Source organism: Astatotilapia calliptera, chromosome 3 (genome assembly GCF_900246225.1).
Source record: "Astatotilapia calliptera chromosome 3, fAstCal1.2, whole genome shotgun sequence".
NCBI lineage: Eukaryota > Metazoa > Chordata > Actinopteri > Cichliformes > Cichlidae > Astatotilapia > Astatotilapia calliptera.
Window position 1 is genome coordinate 49997247 of NC_039304.1, and position 25333 is coordinate 50022579.

The 25333-nt window shown below is 40.7% G+C and overlaps 2 protein-coding genes across 2 annotated transcripts in view; both read left to right on the forward strand.

The window, feature by feature from the left end:
• The first annotated feature begins 5036 nt into the window (after nucleotides 1-5036).
• LOC113019694 (high affinity immunoglobulin gamma Fc receptor I-like) lies at nucleotides 5037-17168 on the forward strand. The gene is made up of 9 exons (XM_026163508.1): nucleotides 5037-5079; nucleotides 5526-5561; nucleotides 9125-9239; nucleotides 10623-10771; nucleotides 13993-14232; nucleotides 14680-14946; nucleotides 15903-16151; nucleotides 16262-16396; nucleotides 17023-17168. Exons 1-9 carry the CDS (start codon nucleotides 5055-5057, stop codon nucleotides 17124-17126), a joined length of 1320 nt encoding a protein of 439 aa, XP_026019293.1. The 5' UTR covers nucleotides 5037-5054; the 3' UTR covers nucleotides 17127-17168.
• A 3639-nt stretch (nucleotides 17169-20807) lies between these two features.
• Nucleotides 20808-25333, forward strand: part of LOC113019666 (sodium/hydrogen exchanger 9B2-like) — a 50715-nt gene continuing 46189 nt past the window's right edge. The window contains exon 1 of the mRNA XM_026163457.1: nucleotides 20808-21040. Within this exon, the coding sequence (XP_026019242.1) occupies nucleotides 20963-21040 (78 nt within the window). The 5' untranslated portion in view covers nucleotides 20808-20962. The remainder of the gene's footprint in view (nucleotides 21041-25333) is intronic.

The following is a 25333-nucleotide window of genomic DNA, read 5'->3' on the forward strand; positions in this document are numbered from 1 at the left end:
CTGTAAGTTTTCCCCCCAACAAACAACAATGTTGACGAAACGTTTTGCAGTCAAAGGAACCTGTGGTAGCACCCAAAAGGCTGAGGAAGATGCTAACCATCGCACAAAAAGTTGGACATCTGGACATGCTAAAGAAAGGTAGAAGTTACTGTATTTTTCAGATTATAAAGTTCGCCGGATTATAAGGTGCATTAAGCGAAACAAAACAGTCAGATAAGTTAAACTTTACTCAGCTCATTCTTCTTGCTTCCCCTACTTCGTACGATTGATTCATAAATGTTGAATTCTCTGGCAGCTGCTCTATTCCTATGTTCTAAACCTGAAAAAAGGGTTTGATCTTTAGTTTCATTCTATTTCTGGACTTTTTTTTCTATGATGGTTTGAACTTTAGAGAGTGTTTAAAAGTAATGAAAATATTCATGCCTGTCTGAGAAAAGTGTATAAAGCATGTAGTGAAGGGTATTAAAGCCTTAAAACATCTATAATAATTATAAAATATAAAGCCTGCTACCATCAACACAGGAGCACCTCAGGGATGTGTCCTCTCGCCACTGCTCTACTCCCTCTACACTTCAGACTGTGTGGCCACCCATGGCTCCAACACCATTGTTAAGTTTGCAGTCGACACAGTGGTGTTGGGTGCCATCTCCAACAACGATGAGGTGGCCTACATGGATGAAGTGAAGAATCTGGCATCGTGGTGCCAGGACAACCACCTCCAGCTGAACTTCGGCAAGACCAAGGAGCTGGTGGTGGACTTCAGAAGGGGTCAGCACAGAGACTACAAGCCCATTATCATCAATGGAGCTCCAGTGGAGAGGGTGCAGTCCTTCAAGTATCTCGGTGTCCGTATCTCCTCAGACCTGACATGGTCTGCCCACATTCAGGTCCAGACCAAAAAGGCTAGGCAGCGCCTGTATCACCTTCGACAACTGAGGAAGTTCAGGGTCTCTCCAAAGATCCTCAGGATTTTCTATACAGGCGCTGTGGAGAGCATCCTCACACAGAACATGACATCGTGGTTCGGGAACAGCTGTGTGAAGGACCAAAAAGCTCTCCAGAGAGTGATCCGTACAGCAGAACGCTGCTGCAGGATTGCTCTCCCCCCGCTTCAGGACACCTACACCAGGAGATGCTGGACTAGAGCAGTGCAGATACTGAAGGACCCGTCCCATCCTGGCAACAAACTGTTCCAACTTCTGCAATCTGGTAGAAGGTTCCACATCATCTGGGCAAGGACAGAGAGACTCAAGAGGAGCTTCTATCGCCAAGCCATCCGGGCCCTAAACACACACACCCGCCCTCTCACATCATCTATAACTGACTGAGACAGGACTCTCTTCCAGACACTAAACCAAGGCACAATGTACATTTCAAATTCCTTAAATTTTAAATATGTTTATATTGTCTATCCTGTAAAATAGTCAGATGTCTATTCATATTAATGTACAGAATTCACCTGCTTGCTGCTACTACTGCACATTCACCCAATGTACATATTATATATATATATATCAGAATCAGAATCAGAATCAGAATACTTTATTGATCCCTGGGGGAAATTATTTTTTGTTACAGTGCTCCATTTTAAACCAACATTAAGACAAGACAGACAATACGCTAACTAAGAATAGTACAATATATACATATATATACATACATACATACATAAGTCACTTATAAATAAATAGTTGGAAAAGAAACATGTGTAGCTGTAGCAGCAAACAGTGTGTTAAGTGGATGCGTTGTACAGGGAGATGGCCACAGGCAGGAATGATTTCCTGTGTCGTTCAGTGGTGCTTTTCGGTAATCTCAGTCTCTCACTGAACGTGCTCCTGTGACTGACCAACATGTCATGGAGTGGGTGGGAGGTGTTATCCAACATTGTCTTTATCTTGGACAGCATCCGCCTCTCCGACACCACCTTGAGGGAGTCCAGCTCCATCCCCACAACATTGCTGGCCTTACGGATCAGTTTATTAAGTCTGTTGGCATCTGCGACCCTCAGCCTGCTCCCCCAGCATGCAACAGCATAGAGGATCGCACTGGCCACAACAGACTCATAGAAAATCCTCAGCATTTTATATATATATATATAATGTTCTTCCTCTACCCCCCCCCCCCCAATTTTTGCACGTGTCGAGGAGCGTGTCAGGCTACATTTTACTGTGTGTTATACTTGTATAACTATGCATGTGACAGATAAAGAACCTTGAACCTTGAATGTATGTATACCACAATACATGTGGTTTAAAAGAGCAAGGATGGTAAAATCCCAGAGCTCAGGCATTCGAAACAAGACCTCACAAACCATTTATTTTGCAAACAGTTTGCACCAATCTCAGCACGTTACCACAGGAACCAAAGACCAGGTACAGTCAAGAACAGAGGTGAGAATATTCACGCACATATTTTAAAATATTTTTTCATATATTCTTTAGGATCTCATGTAATATTGGTACCAAACCATTATCACACAGCTACTGGATTTCAGTGCAGATTATAAACCATCCCACACACATACTTGTAGTCTGTAACCCAACCCTGCCACATGCAGATAAACGCTGTGTGTCTCCAGACTTGCAGTGTTGGTCTTAGTCACCGCCTATTACAACAGTGAACATCCAGGATTTGGGCATTGAAACGGGGGTGGAGTACAAATACCTGGGTGTTCACCTCAATAACAAACTGCATTGGTCCACAAACACAAATGCACTCCACAAAAAGGGTCTAAGCCATCTCCACCTGAGCCTGTACGAGCTCGTTCAGCAGTAAACTTTTACACCCACAGTGTAGGATGGAGCGCTACCGCAGGTCATTCTCATCAGCAGCTGTTAGATTAAAGAACACAGTTTAGTTCTGTACAAACAAATTTCAGTTGCTTAAGTATATAGGACTACTTTGTGTCTATATTCCTCTTGCTATAAGAACTATCTAACATCAAAATGTCTCATTTGTGATAATAAAGGTTTATTCTATCCTATTCTATTCTGAACTATTCTAATAAATATCACTTTCAAATATCTCACTCAGATTCACAACCATCCTGAGTTAAACTGAGTTGCATGACAAACACAATGAGACGCGTGTGTTTCCTGTTTCTGCTCGTCACCTCAAACAAAACATCTTCAGTCATAACCACAGTCAGTCAGACAGACACCAGTGGAAAGAAAACCCCCGAAGTGGAACTGTGGTCTTTTATAAATTTTTGCATAAAGGCACCAATATCAGCTTTTGTAGCATTCGCTTTGCAACCATAGTTAATACTTTATGACTGAAATGTGCTGCAAAAAGGTTGAGGTGATATCGCTGTTTCAGGCCATGCATAAATCACAGGTGGTAATGCTCAGGTTGATGAAATAATCAACAAAGCACAAACAATGGGCTTTCCAATTCTACAGGTGTTAATTCTTGACATACTGTGATAAAATACTATCTTCTATTCTAACAGCTATTTTCAGGAAGCTAGATGTGTGAGTGTGGGTGGAAGACATCTAAAGAGAAAAGTGTTACTGGACAGTAATGGCATGAGTAGCAATTTGTCCAGATGGCCACAAGAAAGAAAGTCATTCAAGACTTGTAGGCACAAAGAAATTTTGGATTTATTTAAATGTTTAATGTAAGTTGTTTGTGTTTTCTGCATTCATTTAACCTCAAGAGCTAATTGTTATTTGCTGCAGACCAAGTGAAAGCATGTGTAATGGACATAGCTACCATGACATCATCACTGAGGGAGAGCAGAAACATGCAAGTCCCTGTTAAGTCGATGCATGAAGCCTCGAGCTATATTTACATCACCATCTTGGTAATTTGAACCCACGTGAGGTTGGTTAGGGTGGATCTTACTATCGAAGTGAGAAAACTAGTCCAGAGGGGAAGCTTCAAAGTGTTCAGTGACAGTTCTGTGTATCCAATCATATATTGTATAGCAAGACTCTGTTAACAAACAGCTTGGTTCATTTAATTGTACAAAATGAAAAATGTCTCCACATGTCCACCTATCCTGGATCATGTGACAGAGCAGGTGCGAGCTGACTGTGTGTTGAGAGAAGGAGGAACTAAATCACAAACAAAAAGCGAGCCTTTTATTGTGGCGGAACATGAATACAAAAATAAAGCAAAAAGGCAAACAGGGGTAAAACTAAACTGGAAAAACTAAACTATGATAACTGACATGAACATGATTATGAGCAGGAGCATGATGGACGCTACAGGACAAAACAAGGCTTGAAATATGAACATGCCCCAAACAGAATCATGAGAAAATACTAGAACCTGACGTGACTTGAAGGAAGGCAAAAAGACAACCTGATAACCATCTGCTGCTGCATTCTGGGGTGGGTTCAAGAGAGCCAGCTAAGCGATGTAATCTCCCACTTCACGGAATCACATGGCCAGAACAGCATGCCCAGGAGGCATCCTTATTAGATGCCCGATGATCGTTGTGCCAACTTTAACAGTGAAATTGGTTCACTGGGGCCTCCACCATCAACTGCTGCCCAGCAGGGGCACTGTGGTCTGACTCAAGTGGACTTCAGAGGAACTGCAGTTTTTGAAACTTGTGATTTTTGATTACTTGTTGTTACACATGGTTTGAAACTATGAGTAATAAGTGACGACCCCCCCCCCCCCCCCCCCCCCCCCACCACCACCATCGTCACCACACACAGACACAGACACGGAACAAGTGTACAGTTTGTCCATGCAGTTGGCTTTTGCCTGTTTGTACTGTTCTGTGTCAAAACAAGCGCTGACCTTTCAAAAATGCAGAGAGAGGATGTGTGTTGTGTCTTATTTTCCTGTGTTCGCTCTGTTCACAAACACATTAAGATAGTATAATAGGAAAAAGCTCATCTATGACAAAAGATGCTTTGATTGGAATTAAAAAATGTTAATGAATACCAGAGGTATGCAAGGTAAAGGTTAAAATGTCTCATGTTCTTTTTGGTTTGCTAAAGTCCCCCCCCCCCCCCCAACAGTATGTGGTTTTTTAACAGGATGTTGTCGCCACTTTTGCTACAAAACGGTCAGTGAAACTGCAGCGTGCAGACGCTATGAAGACAGTTTTGCTTCTGCTCTGTAAGTACTGAACAACAAACCCAAAACTTTTTCATCACAAACAGCATACTATATATACTATACTGTAGCTTAAGAACCACAGAGATGGTTTTGGATTTTTGCTACATGTATTTTGATCTCTTTGTTTACATGGCACACTGAGTTACGTAATTGTGATACTTGGTTATGTTTTATCTGATGTTGCTTAGCACTTTTTTTTATTTCTGTTTTTACGTTTATTTAAGTGTTTGTCTAATAGTATGTTTCACACAAAGCACTGCAGCAATTTCCTGTTGTAAATCTGCTCAACATTTGGCAATGAACCCTTTTCTGATTCTGAAAGTTAAATAACGACTGAGCTTCACCCGTAACTTTGTGTCAAATATAAGTAACACAAATACATAGACTCAAATGTTTGGGAGTTTTCAGAAGCACTCACACACTGTGTGGTTTGACTTTCATTTCAGTGTTGAGCACCTGCCGGACGTCAGCCCACAGTCGTGGTAAGGTTCAGCCCTGTGTGTGTGTGTATGCTAGTGTGAATGTAATGTTAGTAAAAAAATGTGAGCATTTTATTCACCTATACTTTGGAAACACTAGGTTTATAGATGTGAACTCTTCATAGTAAAGTAATTATGGAGTGAATATGTTAAGAAGTTACTGGAAGCTTTTTTCTTTTTAAAAATCCCAAATCTGCTCTTCTGCTTCTTCCAACGGTCTCTGCTCGTCTACTCACGAGGCCAAAGAAACAGAGAAACAGCTGCATGAGTAATTTCTTCTTTAAAACAAAATCAATTTGGAATAATGGAAATGGGAAAATGTCCCAAAATGTTTCACCGATCACCAAACAAAACAAAAAAACGTCCCCTAACCGTATTGATGAAGCATCTTTTATCAAACTAAGCATTGTTATTGTAGCCTTAGCTTAAGCCGCACATTTGTTCCTTGGTAACCACATTCATTTCAGTACACATGGCCAGGTTTTCATCTAATCTGGTCTTTAAGTCTGACGTCATTAGTTGTGTCTGGGCCCAAACTCCGCTGCAGGTCCCAAAGTCAAACGATCACTATGGCATTACTGAGAGTTGGAAAACTGTCTAAATGTTTTCATCTGTAATAAAATGATCAGCGTTCTGCTCCACCAGGTGTAACAATTAAGTTTAACATCCAGGCATCCATGAAAGCAGAATTTATCACATTTAACAGAGTTAGAAGTTAGCAGAGACTTAGCGCGCTAGTTTCCATCTAAATATAATATAGCCTGTGCTGACTGAAAGATTTCTTAAACAAATTAAGACGTACAGCTCTGCTCTCACTTCCGACATAAATGAAAACAGGAAACTAAACAGCAGTGATGTTTGTAAGGTTACTGAAGTTGGACTAGCTGGTTTATAATGATAGCTACACAGCTATGTTAGCATGAGATTAGCATAGTGAAGCTGGAGGATGAACACTAACTTTTTTCGTCAGTCAGTTTTTTTCGTTAGTCACTAATATACTGCTGCATGGGCTGGAGTTACATCGTAAGGGTTTAAAAACTGAGCTTTAAAATTAATAGTGGTCATAAAAACCAAGGGAGGCCGAGAGTCAGTGATCACTTTTTTTTTTTTTTTAAGATTAAATAGAACAAGATACAAAGCATTAAAACATGTTAAAAACACAAAAACCTTACTAAATGCAGGGTAGTCTGGGCCCGGAAGCAGGATTCCTCACGGCATCACTTAAAGACTGGATAGATCTTTGGCGCAAAAATGCTATTGCATGCCTGTCAAACTCCAGAAATTTTTATAGATTCAACTAAAGAAATTGGAGCAAATTACAGCTTTTTGCAGCAGGTAACAAAGTGTCTACAGATACATTTTCAAGTTCTTTGTCAAGTTGTCCACCAGTGATCTGTAAGACAACATGTCACACAGCAGATAAATGTCCGATCAGAGCACAAGAACAAATAGCTGCCTTACTTTACTGTTTATTACTGCTGTGGGGCAACATAACACATGAGTTCTGTTAATCACATTTCTTCTGTGTGTGTGTGAAGTGAAGCACACCATCATCAGATCTCTCAGACTCATTATGGTAATGACAGCAATTGCAAAGCTCAGTTGTTCCCCTGTTTCACTAACTTGGTAACTCTCTGGGTTTTTGATTAATTCAGTGAGTGCATTTACTCACTTTGGCTAACATCTGGTCTCAAATAATAACCCCTCAGAAACAGCACTCAGCTGAAAAATCAAAATTTGAGCATTTTTATTCAGCAAATGTTCAGAAAGCCCAAAAGAACCACTTGCTTATTTTATTTAGGCCATTGCATGGGAAGGAAACAGGAAGTCAGTCGACTTAGGAGGCATGGCTCTCATTGGTGCAGGTTCAACAGAGAAAGGCACGTTTTCTTTAGGCCAAAGTTTGCATGAGTTTACATGACACCAGAGTTTGTAGTGGAGGAAGCTTTCTCAGCACGGGGTCGACTGTTCAACTACTGTTCATACGTAGGATGGTACGACAAAAGTTACCCACTTAGCCTCTTTTCTTACACAGAATATAAGGCTAAGAACATTTTTTTGTTTATTGTTGTTACTGCCATTTCTAGCTACTTTTTTTGTGCATCACCTCTGTGATGTAGTTGTGATCCACCCTTCATTTCTTTATACTTTGCTAGGAAAATAGAAATACCCTATAAGAGGAAAGAATTTGTCGAATTCTAAAATGCTTAAAATAAATCCTTTATTATTCTGAGCTGCATTAGATAGTCTTCAGGAACAGTTCTCCAGGCTCCTCGAAGGATCAAAAATCTTATTTGGATGTTGATGACTATGATTCATGGTGTTCCTGATGGCGTGTTTTTCTATCAAGGTGTACTTTTACTGCAGTGGCAGTGTTTGAGCTCATTTCCATGCAGAAAAATCAATCTGCTATCAATCAGATGCTTTTCAGATGGTATTTCATGATAGATGAAAAATCTGATGCTGCTCTTTGACAAGAACGTCAACACCACCAACTGAAGCCCCATAGCACAGACGGCTGTACTCACTATTGCACCTCTCTCCTGACCTCCATACATATTGATGATGATTTAAACCAACGTTTTATCATTTCACATGATCTGTTATGGCTAAAAGTTGTCACTTTCAGTGCAGTTCTTTTGTCAATACCTTTGCCTTTTCTCCCTCTTTCCCTTCTTTAAGAATGGCTTTTATTTTAGCTTCTTTAAGGGTACATGACTAGTTTTTTAGCTAATAGGTATTTGGTGCAAAAAATACTATTTCATGCTGTTCCAATTTTTATTGACTCAACTAAAGGAATTGGAGCAAATGATAGCTTTTAGCAGCAGGTAACAAAGTGTCTACAGATACATTTTTAAATTCTTTGTCAAGTTGTCGGGGTGGCTGTAGCTCAGGTGGCAGAGCAGATCAGCCACTACCCAGAAGGTCGGTAGTTTGATGCCAGGCTGCTCCAGTCTGCATGGCAAATATCTTTGGGCAAGATACTAACCCCATGTTGCTCTCCGATGCATCCATCGGAGTGTGAATGTGTTTGAATGTTAGATACTTAGCACTTAATCTTGGAAGAAGTGCTTGTGTGAATGGGTGTGATTGGGTGAATGAATTAGTTGTATAAAGCACTTTGTGTGCTCAGGCAGAGTAGAAAAGCGCCAGTCTATTTACCATTTGTCTATTATGTGGTGACACAATACTGGGTCATGTCTTAGGTGTTGGAAGGATTCATTACTTAGTGTTTACAACCAAACCAAACAAAAAAACCCCAAAACAAACATTTATCTGAAAATGGTTCGAGAAATGAGTGCCAAAGGAGCCAATATCCAAGTAAAGTCTTTGATAGACTTTCAGAAAGCCTGGAGAACTGCTGATCAAGACCTCTTTAAAAAAATTAAAAGAAAGTCTTTCTCCTTCAAAGCAAAATATTAAGAAGTGAAATGTGTCTTTGTGTCTAGACACTCAAAAAATGACTGATACTGAAAGGAAAAACCCTACTGTTCTTCTGTTACTGTAAACTGTAAAATTAAACTAAACTAAAACTGTTACTGTTACTGTTCTTCTGTCTCTCTCAGCTTCTTTGAAGGTCATTCCCAACTGGTCTCAGTTTTTTGAGTACGAGAAAATTACTCTCAGCTGTGACGAGATAACCTCTGGTGAATGGACGGTGTGGAGATACACTACAGAAGGGTCAGTTTACCTCTGAAATACCAAAATGCACACAGAACAAATCTGACAGGTTAAAGGAAGACCATTATTAATGTTTCACTCAACTAACAACAAATCCAATATACATTTAATTTCCAGACGCTATTAATCGCCCTTTAGGTGTGTTTCCTTATTTCAGATAATGTTAGTCTGGGTTGTGATTATCTGTTCATACATATTAAGAATCCATAAATCCATCCATATAATAAGAAATATAGTAAAATACAGTTTTATCACTATTCTTATAGTTGTATTCAAAGTTGAATTATCCTTAGGTGATGTTGCTTCTATTTGCATCTTGAGCTAATTATTGCTGCTTAACAAGTTGAAGCTATGAGGACAACCAAACTTTTGATTTTGACATTTTTAGAAACCTAGTCCTTGAGCAGGGAGTCTGTGTAGCACTTATAACTGCAGATAAAGTAAAACTGTGGCACTTCCTGCTGATTTTGAACTTTTGGCCTACTACAGATCATATTGCACGTTTAGTATCAGTTACTACAGTGAACTAGTTTGGTAAAAGGAGAGCCATCTTCATGACAAAAAACAAGAACAAAAACACAGCATCTGACTTAAGACTTAATCTTTTTTACCACTTCACCCTGTTTGGAGAAGTATAGTGATAAAAGCATTAGTAGAGATTTAACTCATCTGTCCGGTAGCCAAAGCCTCTCTTTCATGGCTCATGTTAACCCTTCTTTGCCTTAAATTGTTTTCTGAAATTTGGGATGGAACCACCAACCTAATTAGTAAAGCTCCGGCTCTACCTGGTGTACCTTCAGCCACCCTGGAAAGCTCCGCCTTTTTAATACTTGGGTTTTAAAGGTCAAACTGGTTACTGGTTACCAACTGTTACAAATGTAACCATGAAAGTTGGTACTGTGTTATTCTTGGGCTGTCAGTCAATGCTGTCAACCTTCACGTATGGCTCATTTACCCTTTTGTTTCAGTATCTTTATTTTTCAGTGAGTAGGGTTGCTGTTTCACAGCAGTCATATCACTTTCAGTGAAAGCAAAGAAAAAGCAGAAGAAAAGAAACAAATCAGCAAGAAAAATGAAGAACAAATTCAAAAGGTCTCGTGACAAACTACTGAAAAACTGATATTTAGTAAGTTGGAATAAGAGCAACAGAACCACTTTGTGAGTGATAAGGATACCAGGAGATATCTGGAAAATGCTATTATATCATGTCCTCGTCCTTGTTTGAGAATGTTCGAATAATTTAGAAACTGTTCAGTGTAACATGGAGAGTTAAATCCAGTCCATTACAGAAATAAATTGTTACTTAATTCATTAATCATTTTAGGAACTGAAATAAATAAATTTCACATGTGTAACTGATTAAAATGTATAATGTGTCCTCAGATTGAAACTGTCTGACTGCACCTCGGGTTGGGGTACTGAGTCTTCCTCTACCTGTGAAATGAAGACAGTCAAGCGTTCTAATTCAGGTGTTTACTGGTGCCAGTCCACACACGGTCACAGCAGTAATGCCATCAACATCGCTGTCAGTGGTAAGCGTCATCAAACTGCATCTCAGCATGACTGTAGGCAAAGCCACATAAATACTTCATCCTTCTGCTTCCTGTTTTAGGACAATACACATACTCAAGGCTTGTTGTGAAATTCAATGTGACTCTTATATGCGTGATTTAGATTTCCTCTCTTCATTGAACCTTTGCAACATGCACAAATAAATCAACACAACTGTAACACTGTTACTATACACGGCAGTGTTTTATAAAATGTGACTGTTTAATTTACCATTAGATTGTTAAAGCTCAAAAAACATATTCCCATCTAAGTGGGATCAAAACAGGGAGACACTATACACGCTAAAAACCATAATACAATAAATAAAAAATAAATAAAAAGCATATGTAACTGTGGTGTAACAGTCTGGCTATACCTCTTGTTGCTCTCCACTTGTATTTAGGAGAGGCTGAGCAACACAAGCGTCTTCCTTTTTCTGTTTTCCTAACAAAACATGAACATGGAAACACCACAAAGGAGAAAGAAAAAAAGAACTAATAACATACAGTGCATTTGTTTCTTTGCACTGAACCAGTTGCTCAAGCATTTGACATTTTCAGACGACAGGGCAGCGCTTCTTCTGAACAACATGGCCAGAAAGTGAAAATAACCTCTCACATGGTATGGATGTGGCAAGTGCTGCCACGTACTTGCGTTTAAGGTACCATCTCAGTGCTTGAGCCACACACTTCTCAATACAGTCCTCCTCTTCATCAGATGAATACTGTGATGCAAGCGTGAGAGCTGATCTTTTCTTAGATGGCTCATATGGCTCAAGAGTTGGGAGTTCGCCTTGTAATCGGAAGGTTGCCGGTTCGAGCCCCGGCTTGGACAGTCTTGGTCGTTGTGTCCTTGGGCAAGACACTTCACCCGTTGCCTACTGGTGGTGGTCAGAGGGCCCGGTGGCGCCAGTGTCCGGCAGCCTCGCCTCTGTCAGTGCGCCCCAGGGTGGCTGTGGCTACAATGTAGCTTGCCATCACCAGTGTGTGAATGTGTGCGTGAATGGGTGGATGACTGGATATGTAAAGCGCTTTGGGGTCCTTAGGGACTAGTAAAGCGCTATATAAATACAGGCCATTTACCATTTACCATATGTTGCTGGTTGTTCAGGCTATGCAGGCCTCTCCCTCTCCCTCAGCAATGCACTGATCAAGCGCCACACCTCAGCCCTGTCAGGTCTGCTAAGAAACCTAGGATCCAGTGCTGTCGCAACCCTGAGCCACATGACGCCAGTTTCTTCCTTGTGCTTCTCCATTTTTGCTTTGAAGGTCTCCTTGAACTTAACTATGTAAGCTGGGTCATCCTCAGAGACCTCCATCACTCGCGACAGGTGACACATCGCTGGCAGCACCACTGAACCAGGAAACAAACTTCTCCCCTCCCAAAAGTTCAGATATATACCTGCAGTTTTAGAGAAACACACTTCATTAAGAATTTGTTACATTCATTTGTATAAGGTTAAAAAGGCCTTTGACCTTTCTGCATTTTGCCAATGCAAGGTTAAATTGACTGTTCCGTGTGATGGCTCGATGAAGGCTGTGTGCGACGCAAGGCATGTGCTCAAATGGCAGCTGCCTGGCCGCTAACCATGTTGTGTGCACTGTCACTGGTCAGCGTGCTGACTTTATGTTCAATTCCCCACTGTCTAGCTAAATGCTTAAAGTGCACGCCGCACGTGTCAGCGAAGTGCCTCTCCTCCATCTTCATAACAGTCAAAGCATGCGAGTGAAGTTCCCTCTGTGGTGAAAAAATAATGTGCTGTTATTCCAGGGTATATGGTAAATGGTCTGTATTTGTATAGCACTTTTCTAGTCCCTAAGGACCCCAAAGCACTTTACACAACCAGTCATCCACACATTCACACACTGGTGATGGCAAGCAGCCACAGCCACCCTGGGGCGCACTGACAGAGGCGAGGCTGCTGGACACTGGCGCCACCGGGCCCTCTGACCACCACCAGTAGGCAACGGGTGAAGTGTCTTGCCCAAGGACACAACGACCGAGACTGTCCAAGCCGGGGCTTGAACTGGCAACCTTCCGATTACAAGGCGAACTCCCAACTCTTGAGTCACGATCGCGGTATGATTACTTGGAGAAGTCCAATAGTCTCCAGTGAGAGCAACTGTGTTGGTCTGCCCCAAAGCCTCCTCGACTTTGGTTTTCTCATCTTCATACAAGTTGTGTATCTTGGTTACAGTGGTGGCTCTCGAAGGCAATTCATATGTGCAGTCGCAAATTATTTCAAGTAGCCCCTCATCCTCCACAATGATAATTGGCCTCCATGCTGTAGCCACCCATTTTGCTATGGCTGTTGAAAATTTGTTGGTTGTAGAATTGTCCAGACGTCTCCTTTGAAAACTATCCAGCGTGGTCTGCCTTTGGCGAGAGGGAGGAGGTCTCTCTGTGTTAGCTATGTGCTTGGTTAGCAAGTGGTATTTGAGACTGGATGTACTATGGTGATAACTCAGTTCACATCGACAGTAAATTCAAATTCAATTTACTTTGTTGTTGTCAAGAAAACCATCTGGCATTGAATGGCAAAATTGAACTTGCTGTTCAAAAGACCTTTTCCTTTATCTATTTCTGCTCAAATCTACAACTGCTGCGTTGCTTCCTGATTTCTGAAAAAAGGGGGCGGGCCAAAGATCACAGGCTGTTAATTCTGTGTCAAAAAAAATAAATAAAGCTGTTTAAATGTTTTTGCATTTATGCATTATTATCCCATCAACATTGACATTTGTGTGTTCCCCTCTTGCCCCTGCGGGCGATCTATCCTTCAAGCTCAGGTCCTCTACCAGAGGCCTGGGAGCTTGAGGGTCCTGTGTTGTGTTATGGCGTTCCATGTATGCCCTGCCTGCTAGCATCTTGCACCCTGCTGTAATGTGCTGGATTGTCTCAGGGGCATCATAGGAATATATAAATGTATTATATACCCAAAGCAAAAGCCCAGGAGGGGGAGTGGCAGCAATCTTTCACTCCAGCTAATTAATGAATTAAGACCCAAATTTTTAATTCATTTTTTTGAAAGCCGGTCAATAATAATAATAATAATAATAATAATAATAATAATAATAATCAACTGTCTCTGAACATCTCCAAGACGTTCTTACCACCATTGTTCTAGGTCAGTCACTGCTTCCCTCTAGGCTGTCTCATCACCTGAAGTCAAGCAACAACATTTTTTGCCTTTCTGTTGGTTTAGAGAACCCAGTCATCCTGCAGATTCCTGCTGCCCCTGTGGTGGAGGGAGATAACATCACTCTGCTCTGTAGAACAAAGAATCCCTCCAACAAATCAGCTGATTTCTTTAAAGATGGTATCTTCATCAAAAAGGAAAATGCACGTCACATGACCATCTACCAAGCATCAAAGGCTCATCAAGGTTCCTACAAATGCAGCATTGGTGGTCGTGATTCACCATCCAGCTGGCTGCTGATACAAGGTAAAGAACGAAGAATCAAGTCAACCGTAGATCTAAACATTTTAGAGGTGTCTAACAGATGGAAAAACAAAACAACACAATTGGTGGTTTGTACAAACTCTTATTATAATCTCGAGCTACCAGAAACCTCCTTACATTTTAAAATCAAGCGACTGAATAAGAGCAGCTGAAGCTGAAGTTACTCAGGACTGGAGAACATCTGATAACCATCGGTCACTAGGGAAAAATATGCTGGGTGAGGTCACTCACTCAAAAAACCTGTGATCACTTTGGCTGCTGGAGTATTATTTGTGTGCTTTTCATTTCAGATTAGTTTAGTTTTTGTCCAAGAAAAAAAAGTGAAAAGCAATCAAAGGGTCATCTTAAGGTTGTGCAGTTTTTTACCATCTTGAATGCAGCTGAACAAATTTTTAAACACACTGATGTAAAGTCTGCTTCTGTCCCCAGATGATGCTGACCCCCCAACTCTCACACCGTCTCCCAACACAGCTCAGCTGTTTGAGTATAAGAGCCTGAGCCTGAACTGTGGTGTTCAAGGATGGACAGTAAAGAGGTTCACAACATTTGCTGAAGACCTGTCCAGTTGTCAAGCATGGGGGCAAGTCGTTTCCCATGGCTGCGTCCTCCCTACGACCAAGCAGCCTGACAGCGCGGTTTATTGGTGCGAGTCTGCTACACAGCAGCGGAGCAACTCAGTCAACATCACTGTTCATGGTATGTTCAGTAAAAAAAAACCTTTAGAAACAGAAACTCTTCAAATTTTCTAAGAATGAGGGACGACTAAAAGTAAACATAATTGTCCCAACAACTGCAAGTTGTTGTAAAAGAACCAAGAGACAGATGCAGATACAATTGAAGGGTGCATGTGTGTGGGAGGGGGGCATGAAACCTTGAGAAACTAACCTTTTTCTGAACCAGCTGAAGGGAAATCATTGTGAATGTCTTGTAACCATTGCGTGGCAGGCAGGAAGTGTAACCCAAAGCAGTACTCGCAGCTTTTATTAGCTGTTTTCTACTGAGGAAGAAAAACAACTGACTGTCAGGATTATAGGACCCAAACGCAGGACTCTGTATGATGAATACAGCACTTTTATTTACAGTGCAGCAAATAGTCATGACCCGATAAATCCCATGCGTGATCCTGATGAGTGTGCGTCCCCGATTCCCATGCTGTGTCTTCTCCCAGTGTCCGTGGTCCTAGTTTCCACTCCCTGCGTGTCTACGTGCAACATGCTTGCTTCGTCCTCTCATTTACACAAATCTCCTGGAAAATCACAGAGGAAGCCATGAGTAACTTCTACACTCGCAGCAACCTCAAACTTTCTAGCGTACGGTTTTGCTGGGAAACTGATGGGAAATTTCACAAAGATCCAGCATTGACGGGAGCTCTGTTAAGAAGCTCCCGAGATGAGGTTAATCATCTGCAGATGTGTGTGATTACGCCCCCAGGTAGGGGAAAGGCTAGGTTTTCCAGGAAAACCAGGACACACACACACAGGTAACGAGGGAAAGGGAAGCAGGTGGATGACGGCTGACACTTGCACGGTCGGACCTTAGACCCTACTTCTGTTGGGATTTACACTCCTGGGAAAGTTTGCAACTCTCTTGAATGTTGTTTACTTGTGAGTTATCTTCCTTACTGAAGAATGATGGACTTTATCTCCGAGCAGGTCGAGATACTCCGGTAATCCTGCAGAGTCCCGTCCTCCCCATGATGAAGGGAGATAATGTTACTCTGCTCTGTGAAACAAAGAACACTCAGTCCACCCTCCCAGCAACTTTCTACAAAGATAACTCTATTGTTGGTACTGAGCCTAGAGGTCACATGATCATCTATAATGTCACCAAGTCTCATGAAGGCATCTACAAGTGTAACATGAGTGTGGGAGAGTCTCCATCCAGCTGGCTGTTCATTATAGGTAAAACAGGATGACTGAAAGCTTTGAAAGTCCAAAGAATCAAGTGACTGTCATCTTTTTTAAATTTATTTTCTTTATTTACTGAACCAGCTGTGCTTGTTTGTTTCTAGATCCTGATGCTCCCGCCTCACATTCAGATTCAGACAAAAACCTGTCTTCTCTGGGAATGCTGCGCCACATCTTGGTGTATTTTCCATATATAATCTCTACATTCCTCATGGTCTCTATATATCGTGGGTCTACAGGTAACATTATTATGTTCAAATATCACCCATCCATCCATTTAGTTAAATCCTGTGTTTATCCGTTCCTGTTTCCATTATCATCTATGTTTTGTCCTTTGTCCGTCTGCTGCCCAGCTGTGCTCCCAGGTGTTTCCACTCGTTCCTAATCACCTCCAGTGTATTTATAGTCTGCGTCTGCTGCTGTTCTTTGTCGCGTCCTCCCTCATTATGCGTGTAGTCTCTGTCTAGTTTGTTTTATTTGCTATTACAAATAACCGCTATGATTTATAGTCATCCTCTGTCTCTGGAAGTAGTGCATTCTGGATCCACTGGCTAGCAAACTGTGGTTTGTGACCAAGGTTGGATTCTTCTGCCTGATTTCTGGTGGTGTAGAAGTAGACAGTCTCCATAGGGATGAGGTTTTGGGGGGATGGCAGGAATAGAGAAGCTGCAGAGAGGCAGATAACACTGCAAGGAAAACAAGAAGTGTGCATATATCAAGGGCCATTAGGTTCAAAATGAGAATTGAATCTAAAAGAATTACTTTTGATATGTTCTCTTTGTTAAACAATCAGTGAGATGTGGGCTGTCAGTTTTTGGTCATTTGCATTGTTTCACACAATTAATGCCCACTATACACTTAACAGGAAGAAGCTCACATCAAAGAACAATGTCTCCACCCACTGAGGAAGATGAAGACCATCCGTATGATGATGCTATGGCTGATGTCACCACTGAGCATAGTTTCTAATAAAATCTTTGTCATGTTGTTTCCTAAACATTTTGCACTTTTCAGAACAAAATACTTGTTTCATGTAAATGTTTTTCTGGTTTACATTTTGTTTTCAATGTTTTTTTTTATATAAATAAAGATTAAAAGCTATTTTTACAGCTGACTGGTATTCTTTAAAAGCATTGTCCTGACAGCGGGAATTATCAGTGTTAGAGATAAACTTCTATTTTTATTTGTTTGAATGTGCCCTGATTGGAACATTTAAATGTCACCTTAGGCCTCTGTTGTGTTAGACTGGGGATGAAGATTCACAGTGAGCAGAACTACTCTTGGTGATGTGCTGCCACCTGCTGTCTGCTTTCTGTCAGTGCTCAGGCTGTCCATCCCTGAGACTGTGGAGCTACAGCAGGGAACTAAAGCCAAGTGATTAAAGCCCAGAAAATTTACTAAACCAGTTTTATTCAACTTAACACCTGAAAGAAACCTTAAAGTGACAGCTAAAGAAAACCAAATATTTCTGCACCTTTTTTCTGATGCTGACAAATGTTAAGTGCTCTTTAAATGATTCAGTGTTAGAATTTTAAATCTAAAACAGCCAAACATTGCTGCCTATTTCAGCTGTCAGAGGTTGCGAAGCGGGGTACACCCTGTGACAGGTCCTCAGTTTGTCACAGAGCAAACACAGAACTATTAATGTTTATTTACAAGATCAATTTAAAATCAACTTGAATTGGAATATTTCTAACATTTTGAGTTATTTTCCAGTGTTAGAAAATCAGCACTGCTCAGTGTTAGCCATTGTTAATCTTCAAAACTGACTAGATTACTTTTAAACATATAACACTGTCAAAAGTGTTAATTTAACACTCAACAGTGTTGTATTTAACACTCAGAGGTGTGGACCCATATAGAGACTCTCTAGTGTTAATTTAACACTGGAGATTTTGCTGTGTGGCACTGTAACCTGATTGGCTACAGTAAGAACATCAACTCATGCTATCTGTTTGGGCGTATGTTTGTGTTGACTTGAGCCTCATATTGATCTCCAATCTCAGTAAAAACCTGTGTTGTTTATGAAGGCCTGGGTTGTAAGTAGGGATGGGTATCGTTTACGTTTTATCCGATACCGGTGCCAAACCGGTACTTTTGAAACGGTGCCGGTGCTTAAACGGTGATCAAACCGGTGCTTAAAGAATGGAGAACACAAAATTGGTCCAAAAACCTCTCATGTTCAGCTGTTTTTTTGTAAAAAGATAACAATGTTAGCCTTTTCTGCAGCTATGGGGCATATATGGTATCACTCTTGACTGGAAGCAGTGCTTAAACAATGGAAAAAACACAAACTTTGTCCAAAAACCTCTCACGTTTAACTGTTAACCCAGCTGCAGGAGATGTTCACACCTGTGCGTCCAAACTGCAAATGAATCGCGCATGAGCGAAGCCGCTGCTCCCGCACTGACTGTAACGCAGTCAGTTCTTATTTTACTGTTATGCTGTTTTGTGGATCACAAGGTTTAAAACTACTTATAAACACACACACACACACACACACACAAAGTAACTCCACCAGAGTGCCTATTTCGGGTCACTTTTGCCGGTCGAAGCCCGGATAAAGGAGCAGGGTTGGAATTGTGACATTAAAAAACAATAATTGCTAAAAGAAATTTAATTTGTAGTTCTAAATAAATTCTAAATGCATTTAGGACGTTTTTTGCTCACTTTATGTCTCTTCCACGATGTTATTTCTCTCTCCAACAGTTATATTAGCATGACCAATTATGCAAATTATGTGATGACGTCATTTAGCGACTTCTAGCGACTTTTAGGACAGCCAATAGTAGTGATGGCCAAATGAAGCTTTCCGAAGCACTGAAGCTTGTATTGAAAAACGGTTCATTACTCGAAGCTTTTCAACACAGTCCTCTCCGGTGACATCTGGTGGCGAATATTTTGAAGAGCAGCTTGAATCTGCAAAATAAAACAGACTGCTCAATTATCACTGCTCACTCAAGAGTGGAGTTCTCTCTGATATTGGGCCACCGTTCCGTTGCTTTGAACATGTAATTGGTTTTGTTTCTCGATTGGGGGGCTGAAAAAAATGTAATGCGTATTTGCGTAATACATTTTGATCAATAAACTTTCCCTATTTAAACATGCACTATGGTGTGGCCTTTCTTTGCTCATAACTCCTTGATGTTGGTAAATACAATAAGTGAGCAATATATATAATATACATATGAGAATGCACAGCACATTATGGAGTATGCCCCTGCTGTGGAGTCCTGCCTCCATCTACTTGTCGTTTAATCACAGCTGGACATGTTCATACAAAATATTAGATTAGGCCAATTGTCCTATACATATTTTTGACCTAGGGGTGGGATTGATTGTGAACTGGAAAGGGAAAATGCTTAGGAAGCTGAGTACGGCTGCATCGTCACTGATTTGTAGAATCATTTTGATTCATACAGGATCCGATTCAATTTGATTGGAATCTGGAAAGTTTTGCCTCAGTCAGAAATATTACAATTCTGATCATGTATCAGTTTAAATCCATAATTTCTTATCTATTAAAAGAAAGCTGACACATGTGAGACTTAATTAGAGATGTAAACAGAGAGTTATGAAACCTGCAGCTGCAGAAGCCAGCGAAGAAAAAAGAGGCAAACACAGCGCGGACCCGACGACGCACCAAAATCTGACTCTGACGCGTCGGGTCCGCGCTCTGTGTTCACGTTTGTATGCAGAATCCGTAAACCTGCTCCCAGTTACTGTTTTACTGTATGGTGTTTGACGACATGTTGTGAGGTTTAACCTGAGATGCTGGCGTTTCAGGCATAATAACGTTAATTTACAAATCAACACAGGATTGTAATGAATCAATATCACTTTATTCAATTTAGCATGGATTGTAATCAGAAAGGCGATAATCAAAACCCACCCCTAATCAAGAACTTGCAAAGTAAAAACATGATCTATGTCAGGTAGCCCTTTTGTTATTTACAGTTAAAAAGAGGATTAGTGTTACTGTGCGCTGGCTGAGTCTGTTTCTTTTCTTAGAAATAGTTTCTCCTGCCCTGGAGAAAATCCACTTGCATGGAACAGAAGAGGCTGTGGAGTGCAGGAACTACACTGCAAGCTGGTAGATATGCAGGTATTCCTGGGTCCTGCAGACTATCACCTAAAAACAATAAACAAAATGATTTTCTAAACTGTAGCAATGTAATGTACGTATAGTGTCAAATACATTGTTGTAGTCTTCATCAGCTTTAATTCACATGGAAGTGTTCCTGAAGTCATATGCTGTAATGATATTTACATTATGAAAACATGATTTTGGACATTTCAAGTTTTTCACTTCGGCAGATAAAATGAATTGAGCAAAATCAACTCAAAATATTTCCACACGCCAGAACGTCCTCTCTTCCTCGCTGGCTCCATATCTGTCAGTGGAATGATCACCTCATCGCTCTCTGTCACCATCAACACACTCCACGAATCCCGTGGATGATTCACTTCCTTATATCCGTTTGAATCAGGTACCGAAGCAGTTACGTGCGTAATGAAGCTTCGGACGTCACTGGTCACGTGACTTTTGCCAAACGAAGCAAGCCTCGACACAGTGCTTCTGAACCAGTGTGTTGTTTTTTTCGACACACGCTCCGGAGCGTCAGCTTCAAGCGGGCCATCACTAGCCAATAGCGATTTTCCTTACTGAGGAGTTGGCAACACTGCGGATAGTGACAGAGAGTTTGAGACGGTATCGTAACTCTGCGGCTCCCCATCTCCTCTCAAACTGCGAGGGTTTTTTTTACGCTAATAAATCTGTTTCCCGCTTCGGTTCCCCATCCACAATGAGCATCAACAACGATGTGGACGTGGTCCGTGAACGCACCGCCCGGGACACCGAAGAGACTGCGCCTCTGTTACAGGTAAAACAACCGACGAAGTCCCAAAATTATGCACAAAAGGGATTACTAATGCAAAAAAGGGGGTTTTATTTATACATGTTTAAATATAATTATATACGGTGGCCCCTAGAGACAAAGCATGTACAAACTCCAGAAAGCATTTCCAAAACACATTTCTAGCGTTAACTGAACTTCCAAAACACAGCTACCTAGATCACTTAAATTACACAATTGAAAGCATGTGTGTATTGTTTGTGTATTTATACACAAGCACTCATATATAGTCAAATAATTTAAAAAAAGTTCATTTACCTGTTACTACCACACACCAAATCTGGTCGTTGGTACTTCCTGGCTTGTGTAGCCACTAGGTAACAAAAGCTCAACACTGCACCCAGCATCCTGGAGCACTTCTGTTGTCTTTTGTACGTGTTTTGAGTTTTTATGTGCTTCTGAGTTTTTACTGTTTTGGAGTTTGTACGTGTTTTGTGCTTTGTTTCTTGTGGCCACCGTAAATATACTTTTATTTATTCAGTCCACATAAAATGTAACAAATAAATCATATAATACAAAAAACTATTTACATTTCAACTTTTAACTATTTAAATTTTCCACTAAATTTTCAGCTTGTTTCACTTGAAACAAATTTAAAGTGAAACAACACAAAACACTGCAAACCACAACACAATTAAATATAAATTAAAATATGAAAACAAAAAGAAGATGCATATTCTCTGTCATATGGGCCTGCTTGAATAAACTTTCTGAATCCTTTATCATCCCCAACTGAAAATAGTTGTGGATGATTACTAATGTGACGTTGTTGCCCCTGGCTCTCTTTCTCTCCCTCCTGTTCTGTTCCTGTGCTGCTGCGAGTGTAACTACCCCCCCTCCCCCCTCTTCCCAGCGCAAAGCACAAGGCTCGTGTGTGGAGTGAAGCGAAAAAAAGTGCGAGAGAGAGGGTGAGAGAAAGAAAAACAAAAACAAAACAAACCCTACGGCTCCCAATCCGGTTGTTCAGTCTGACGTCACTAGCCGTGTCTGGGTCTAAACTCCGCTGCAGGTCCATATATCAAACGATCACTGTGGCATTACTGAGAGTTGAAAAACTGTCTAAAGTTTTTCATCTTTAATAAAATGATCAGCGTTCTGCTCTACCAGGTGTAACAATTGACTTTAACATCCAGCCATCCGTGAAAACGGAATTTATGACATTTAACGGAGTTAGAAGTTAGCAGGGAGTTAGCTCGCTAGCTTCTATCTAAATACAATATAGCATGTCCTGACTGCGGGGTTTTGGAAACAAATTAAAATGTACAGCTCTGATATCACTTTCAGCATAAATGAAGACAGAAAACTAAACAGCAGTGACGTTTGTAGGGTTACTGAAGTTGGGCTAGCTGGTATATAATGATGTGCTACGTGACCGCTAGCGACACAGCTATGTTAGCATAATATACACAAGCTAACTTTTTTTCCACTCGATAAAAGTTAACGTGAGTGTTCTCGGTGGTCAGGAACAAATGTAATCGCAAGGCAGGATGCTGTAAAAGGACCAAACTTCAGCCAGGAGAACAACTGAGATAATCCATCCACAATACGAGGTTAGTCATTCATATACTGCTGCATGGGCTGGGCTGTAGTTACATCCTAAGGTTTTAAAAACTGAGCTTAAATAAATGATTAGTGGTAATAAAAGCCGAGGGAGGTCAACAGTGATCACTGACTGTTTTAGGAGCTTTGTGAGATCAAATAGAAGAAAATACATAACATTAAACATGTTAACAACACAAAAGCCATATTAAATGCAGACTACTTTAGACCCGGAAGTAGGATTCGTCGCGTCATCACTGAACAACCGGATAAGGAGCCTGTTCACGTCGTTCACTTCAAAGATCCGGCTCTAAGAGACGTTTCGTTCGCGACCGACAAATCACTAGTGACTTGCTGACCTAAAATCTACAGTCTGAGACAGAAAATAAATGTGTTTATGTCACAAGGAAGAATTTATATGTGACATTTTCAATCTCAGATAAAAAATGATTTTTTTTCAAGAAAAATCTTGCGAAGGGTGAAGCAATAATTCCAACAAATCTAAAATCACAATTCAATAAACATATTTTAAATGGTCCAAATTTAAAAAATAAAAGTCAAACATCAACAGTGACTTTTTTGTTTAATTTAATAATAAACTGAATACAGTAGTTAAAATGGATGGTTTTTACAGTGTTGTCAGTAAATCAGGCTGTCAAAATGTCCAGGAAAAACATTTTGACAGCACGTGAAAAACAAGCACGTGAAAAACATCAGGTGCTTGTTTTGAATTGCTTGTTCATCTGTTTTCTGCCTGTGTCAGCACTTGCAGTGAAAGTACACCCAACACCAGAACCTCTATCTTTCTTCTCCTTTTTTTTTCCCTCTCATGCTAATCTCTAACTTTGTTTCCTTTGGGCTTTGTCTCTTTTTTGCAAATAAATTGTGTCCAAATTTGAAGTAGACAAATATATGATTTTTTTTTTTAAATATATTGGCGTTATTTCAGTATTTCGTTGGTTAAAAATCCAAAGGACCAGACTATATGGCTATATTAGACCAAGGATGTTGAAGATGGAGCTGCCAGGATAAGGGAAAGAGGAAGACCTTAGGGGAGATTATGGATGTAGTCAAGGACAGGAAGAGGGTTGGTGTGAAAGAGAGGCGTAATTTAATTACATAACAATAATTGCTTTAATGCAGATTGTTTTGTATATTTGTTTTCTTTTTGAATAGATGTTGTGAACAGGAAAAGAGCAAAAGCCGAGTTAATGCTAAGGGACAAAAACATACTGCAAATTGTGAAAAAGAAGTGTGGTGTGGCGGGGATATGATTAAAATGCAATAATGCCACCTAGAGGAATTTCTACCCAGGAAATATAAATGGTAAATGGCCTGTATTTGTACAGCACTTAACTTAGTCCCTAAGGACTCCAAAGCGCTTTACACATTCAGTCACACACACATTCACACACTGGTGATGGCAGCTACATTGCAGCCACAGCTGCCCTGGGGCGCACTGACAGAGGTGATTTTCAAACAAACCAACTAGAAGATGAAAATTCACAGAGGCAGTCTGGTTTCAGTATTAAGATACCTTTAATATATTAAGCTATTATAGCTTTTTTCCTTAAACAATTTCAGCATGGATCACAATAAAAGATGAGTGTGGGAGGGCCATCCTATAGTAGAGTCCTAAATTACGCAAAACAGCCTAATATTGAGCTGGACTAACAGCGAGGACCATTAGAGGAAAATCACATTGTTAGGTTCATTTTGATCAATGTTGTCATTGTTGCACTTACACTTGTAAACCTTGCCTTAAACTGCATGTTTAGATATTCTTCTGTTCCTCCCCTACACATCGAAGCAATTGGCTATAGTGTTAAACTGCAGGCACATTCCAATCTAAAGGTTCTGGTTGTCTTATCTGTAAAGGATGATCACTCTTAGCCATAGTGAACCATTAAAGTTAAGCCATATAAAGGGTGAGAGGAGATGACCCTTTGTGATCAGCAGGATGTCTCACACACACACACACACACACACACACACACACACACACACACACACACACACACACACACACACGCTCGCACATGCATAAACACAGTCACTGCAATAAAAAACAAACAAACAAACATAGCAAAAACAAGAACTAGTAAAATCTCCACTCCAGCAAATCAGTCAGTCCGCCAACAGGGCCTCAAATAAGCCATTACACTGCATATCAGAATCAGAATCAGAATACTTTATTGATCCCTGGGGGAAATTATTTTTTTGTTACAGTGCTCCATTTTAAACCAACATTAAGACAAGACAAGACAGACAATACACTAACTAAGAATAGTATAATATATACATATATATATATACATACATACATAAGTCACTCATAAATAAATAGTTGGAAAAGAAACATGTGTAGTTGTAGCAGCAAACAGTGTGTTAAGTGGATGCGTTGTACAGGGAGATGGCCACAGGCAGGAATGATTTCCTGTGTCGTTCAGTGGTGCTTTTCGGTAATCTCAGTCTCTCACTGAACGTGCTCCTGTGACTGACCAACATGTCATGGAGTGGGTGGGAGGTGTTATCCAACATTGTCTTTATCTTGGACAGCATCCGCCTCTCCGACACCACCTTGAGGGAGTCCAGCTCCATCCCCACAACATTGCTGGCCTTACGGATCAGTTTATCGAGTCTGTTGGCATCTGCGACCCTCAGCCTGCTCCCCCAGCATGCAACAGCATAGAGGATCGCACTGGCCACAACAGACTCATA

Excerpts from the sequence above, each read along its gene's own strand:
- LOC113019694 (XM_026163508.1), top strand. The coding sequence starts at position 5,055 with ATGAAGACAGTTTTGCTTCTGCTCT. Across the intron at positions 9,240-10,622 it reads TGGAGATACACTACAGAAGG|ATTGAAACTGTCTGACTGCA; the intron begins GTCAGTTTACCT and ends ATGTGTCCTCAG. Across the intron at positions 16,397-17,022 it reads TATATATCGTGGGTCTACAG|GAAGAAGCTCACATCAAAGA; the intron begins GTAACATTATTA and ends TACACTTAACAG.